The following is a 5393-nucleotide window of genomic DNA, read 5'->3' on the forward strand; positions in this document are numbered from 1 at the left end:
TTTCTTGCGTTGGCCTGAGGTTAGCTTTTGCAAGTTATTTTGCTGCTTATGAAAAGATTTTACACTCAGCTTGGCTGGTTAGCACCTTGTGGATGTAGGGTGCTTTTATTCGGAAAAAACAAAAAAGATGTAGAATGTTTTTTGACCGATACTCTCTCCGTTTCAGTGCTAGATACATCCGCTTGAGCGGCAACTTATTACGGACGGAGGAAGTATTTCAGTATAATGGAAATGGGGCCGTGAAGCTCCTTTCCTCCAGAAAAAAAACACACTGGACTTTCATGCCGCAGACAAAATTTAAAATCTAGCATACTGCATAGAGAGAACAGTAACATCAATCACAAGCTAATCTGATATTCTGATCTGCTGCTATCTCAAACAACTGAAGAAAAAACATGTCTAAATGGTTACACAAGAAAACATAAACATCTGCAGGGCTACACAAACAAAAGTTACAATCAGAAACTGCACGATAGGTCAGGTGTTTTCTCCTTCACAAATTATGCTCGCAAATACAGGTCGCATCTGGTTTCTGATGCCTGCGATCCGAAGGGAACCTAAACAAGACTCGCTCGCTTAATCAGCAGTATGTACAGGCAAGTCTCACTACTCTGCTCCTGTCTCAACACGGTAAGCACTAGATGGATCCTAGGGGGCTACTCATGAAGCAGAATTGGCAACATCTTTACTCGATCGATTGTACTTCATGTGGCTCTTCACAAGCTGACCAGCGGCTAGAGCAGCGAGGAGAGAGAGCTCGCCAGCAAGCACACTGCCCGCTACAATGGTAGCCAAAAGTCTAGCATTCGCGCCCGGCGAGCCATGATTTGGGCCCTTCACACCAAGCAGGTTTAAACACGCGGCCTGTGAGGTGAGGGAGGTGCCCCCGCCAATTGTACCAACCTGAGAAATACAAACTAAAGTGATTATAATGGACATATTAATATGAGAAGAACAGTAGAAATGAAGGATCGATCGAGTTGCGAATCATAAAGCATAACACGAAAACAAATGATTCAGCAAAGACTTCTTGGCTAATAATTTTAATCACTGAAGCCTGGCGATTACAGACTGCGCTACAATCTAAATAGAGATGGAACTTGATTCCAGCTACCAAGAATAGAAAGGAAAATGGGATCACCTCGATGGACGGCATGGTCACAGAGATGTGGAGATCTTTTCCCTCATTCACTGCCTCCAACATGGTGATGCACTGTGAGCTTTCAACATTTTGCGCAGGATCCTGGCCAGTAGCAATGAATAGTGCAGTTACAATATTGCTTGCATGAGCATTGAAACCTCCAAGAGCTCCAGCTACAGCTGACCCAGCAAGGTTTTTGATAATGTTAAGCTCGACAAGTTTTTCTACAGTGGTCTTCAGAACACTCTGCACAACTCTTCCTTTAATTGTAGCCTCACAAACAACAGATTTCCCGCGACCTTCTATCCAATTTACAGCAGTAGCCTTCTTGTCTGAACAGTAGTTACCTGATATAAGCACAAAATTAAATCATTTTTCAAATGCTGGACAAAGAACAATGGTGATATTGGGTACTACTATACATCCAAGGCAAGTGCTGAATTGGTCCACTACAACATATATCATAAATAGGACCACGATAAGTTTTTTTTTCATAAAAGGACTACGGTAAGTTTGCTCCGGGTCAACAGAAAACTAGCAGATCTATTGTTTGCTTTGATCAGCACAGCAATGCATTAGATATCTGCTAAAAGGATGTATTCGTTTTTAGAAAAAGAATGCAAGTCACAGTTTGCAAGGAAAGAGTTGAAACCAGATATGCTGATGACATCCATGTCGGGGAAGTTGTTCCGCAGGTAGCCCAAGACATTTTCGACACCTTTCGACACCATATTCATCCCCATAGCATCTCCAGTACTACAGGTAAACCTCATGTAAAGGTTTCTTCCAGCTAGTGCACACTGAATACCTTGTAGCCTACCAAATCTGCTTGATCTGTGGATACCAGACAATGCAAACAACTTGGTTGTTACAATTGCTACAGAGGTTTACCCTTACATTAACTGTATTAATTAATTTAGTTAAGAAAGGATGCATAGTACACAGTGAATCAAGCAAGCGAGTAAATTATCTAGTGGTAGAAGTACTTATACAGTATACATATACTCCCTCCGTCCGAAAAAGCTTGTCCCTCAAATGGATGTATCTAGCACCAAGTTAGAGCCAGATACATCCATTTGAGGGACAAGTTTGGGACAAACCTTTTCGGACGGAGGGAGTACTTCATACAGAACTAAATGTGAGCCATGGAATATACTCCCTCCGTTCGGAATTACTTGTCTCGGATATGGATGTATCTAGAATTAAAATACATCTAGATACATCCATTTCTGCGACAAGTAATTCCGAACGGAGGGAGTAATAAATAAGAGGATAACAGACTGGGGTACTGGTGAAATAAATCACACATGGAGTAAAAGCTGTTTGAAAAAATGCAATCGTGTTTAAACATTAGCACCAAAGCAGCAAACATCGCATAGAACAAAAGTGTCATCTGTCTGGTACTAACAGACCGTGTATCTAAACTCTGAGTAATTTGACAGTATACGATGCACCAAGAATCAAATGCTAAAGCACAAGCTAACAAAGATGGCATTTGTTAAACTTATTACCAACTCTAAAGTACCCATGGAAGTTAACCAATGCAAAAACTGCTAAGGAATGACCTAAGCTAACATCTGCCGATGGCAACACATGTTTCCATGATTTCTCTAGACATTGAAAGAACAGAAAATAATGACGTAAAGAATGCCACAATTATGAAATGGTGTGAACGAACAATACCCCAATTATAAAGAGTACTAAAAATGACAATATTAAAAACTTCTACACATGGACCAAAAGTCCCTCTATGTTCAGAAAAAGGGAAACAATAACTGCCTAACCATCTACACAGTATAGACTGACACATAGGTACAATAACTAGGCCAACAACAAAACATTACAAATAGCAAGTAACAAGCTGAGTCTAAACGCCATAAACCGACAGAACATATGTGATGTGCATCCTGAACCTCTGAAAGAGGATACGCCAGCACTCGCTAACGGTTTAAAGTGCACAAGATGACATCAATTTCAAATGCTCTAAAGTTCGAGAAGCGAAAACCAACACACATTTGAGGAGACAGCGACACTTTGTCGCTGTTCCCGAGGTTTGAGGAAACACAAAGCGACACTTTGTCGCCATTCCCCAAGGTTTGAGGAAACACAAGGCGGTTTGAGGAAACACAAAGCGACACTTTGTCGCCGTTCCCCGAGGTTTGAGGAAACGCAAAGCGACACTTTGTCCCCGCTCCCCGAGGTTTGAAGAAACGCAAAATGACAATTCATGGTCAAATAATGCAGAAAAGGTATAAACTGGCATTAATTTATCGTAGTTAGCTAGTAGCAATCAGATGAATCAGGCAATATAATTCTACTGATGCCTCAATATGTGGTTAAAGACGTTGTAGTTGCCTTAACAGAGTGCATGTGCAATATGGCAATAATACCTGTAGCCTCTACCCCCTCATCAACAAAATGAGAAAGGGACTTGCTTTGGTGTGCAATCAACTGATTGAAAAACACATGCAGTGCTACTTCTAGCTATGAGCATCACACCAATACTGAAAACATCACATGGCAGCAAAAGAAGGCATTTTTCAATCATCACTCACACTATACTAGATCATCAGAGAGTGAGAGGCCTACTTATTGAAGACAGCAGCCAGCTCCTCAAAATTGGCAGGCGCCTCAAGAAACATCTTGAGCTCCGCTGCCCGCTTGGCGCTAGGCAACTTGACGGCGGGCGCACGGGACATGGCGTCACGGAGCAGCACGCTGAAGGCACCCCCGGACGCTGCAATGGCCCTGCAGCCGCGGTTAACGCTGGCAACGAGGCATCCCTCGGTGGTGGCCATGGGAACATGGTAGTCGCGCCCATCCAGGAGCAGCGGGCCGGCGACCCCGACCGGCAGCTGCACATACCCGACAGGCATCTCGCAGCATTGCCCCAGAATGGCCTCATAGTCCATCCCCTCGAAGGGGAGCCCCTCCACGCCCCGCCCAGTCATCCGCCGCAGCGCCTCCCGCCTCAGCCTGGCCGCGCGGCGGCAGTCCCGAAGCCGCGACTCCAGGCGGTGCGACGGGAGCTCCCCGGACACCACCGCGGCGACGATCTCCTCGTCCCCGTCGTCCGGGCAGTCAGGCATTGGCGCGGGCGCGACGGCCGCCGGCGAGCGGCGGGAACCGTCCTGGCCCTCCTCGCGGCGGGCGCTGGCGGGCTGCGCGAAGGGCACGGCGAAGAGGCTGAGGAGGTAGACGACGGAGGCGAGCTGGCAGACGACGGTGGCGAACTCGCGGCCGCCGAGGGGGAACCTGAGGGGCCGGCCCGGGTCGCTGCAGAGGCGGAGCAGGTCGCAGGAGGAGAGCACGAGCGAGACCATCGCGAGGCCGTTGGTGATCCGCACGGGGAGGGGCAGCGCGCCCGTGAGGGCCCTCCGCGCCGCCGCGATGCGGCCGCCGACCCGGCGCGCGTCCATCCGTCTGCCTAACCGCCGGGCCGCCGCGCGCGGGGGTCGGGGCGAGATTGCGGGCAGTTACAGGACGGGGCCGAGCGAGCAGGAGCCGGAGCCGGAGCCGCCTGCAATGTGTGTCTGCGTTGCCGCTGCTGGCTCGGGAGGCGCGTGTGCCGTGTGCGGGGAAGAGTGGTCGGTTGCTCGATCCAAGGACGGGGAGGCGTCGGGCCCGGGGATCGGACGGCGAGGAGCGCGGCGCGGAGGGTTCTTGGTGTGCACGGAAAATGCAGCTGCCGAGGTGCAGGTCAGATGTTCGGCGTGACACGGATCAAAGCGACAGAGCTTCTTTCTTTTCTTGCAAGCAGAGGACCAACAAGAGGTTTGGTCGCACCTGGACCTGGTGGACGAGAGAGATAGCAAACAGAAATAGTCCACATCCTCCTGGAGATGTCGGCCAAACAATCTTCAACAGAAGCAAAACAAAACATTAGAGCATCTATATATTCATCAATCCCAAAAAGGTTAATTTTTCCATGTTTGCCCAAGGTCGAGTCGGGGCCGACGCGGATGACTACAGTGTCCCCGGCGTGGCCTTGCCAAAACTGCACCGGAGATGACGTTGTCGGCGGGGACGTTGTTCGTGGATAGCGGGTTGACTCATTCGGGTGAGGGGTGTAGGGTCGTCGATGGCAGATTTGGTGCAGGGAGATTTATAAGAATGGCAGGGCCGTCACGGCGTGTCCGGGACAAGTCTCGGGCAAGGCGGGGCAGCGAGGTGTGCCCACTCTTCCTCGTTGCCTCCTCTTTAAACGCCCTCCAGGAAGCCCTCTGTCCCCATACTCTTCGGTGAACTCTCA

The 5393-nt window shown here is 48.8% G+C and overlaps 1 protein-coding gene across 1 annotated transcript; it reads right to left on the reverse strand.

Moving 5' to 3' along the window:
- Nucleotides 1-329: 329 nt before the first annotated feature.
- On the reverse strand, nucleotides 330-4928 carry LOC123128173 (3-hydroxy-3-methylglutaryl-coenzyme A reductase 1). The gene is made up of 4 exons (XM_044548106.1): nucleotides 3731-4928; nucleotides 1794-1975; nucleotides 1142-1488; nucleotides 330-903 (listed from the first exon to the last, which is right to left on the reverse strand). The coding sequence occupies exons 1-4, from the start codon at nucleotides 4558-4560 to the stop codon at nucleotides 661-663; spliced, it is 1602 nt and encodes a 533-aa protein (XP_044404041.1). The 5' UTR covers nucleotides 4561-4928; the 3' UTR covers nucleotides 330-660.
- Nucleotides 4929-5393: the final 465 nt, after the last annotated feature.

Source organism: Triticum aestivum, chromosome 6A (genome assembly GCF_018294505.1).
Source record: "Triticum aestivum cultivar Chinese Spring chromosome 6A, IWGSC CS RefSeq v2.1, whole genome shotgun sequence".
Classification (NCBI taxonomy): domain Eukaryota; kingdom Viridiplantae; phylum Streptophyta; class Magnoliopsida; order Poales; family Poaceae; genus Triticum; species Triticum aestivum.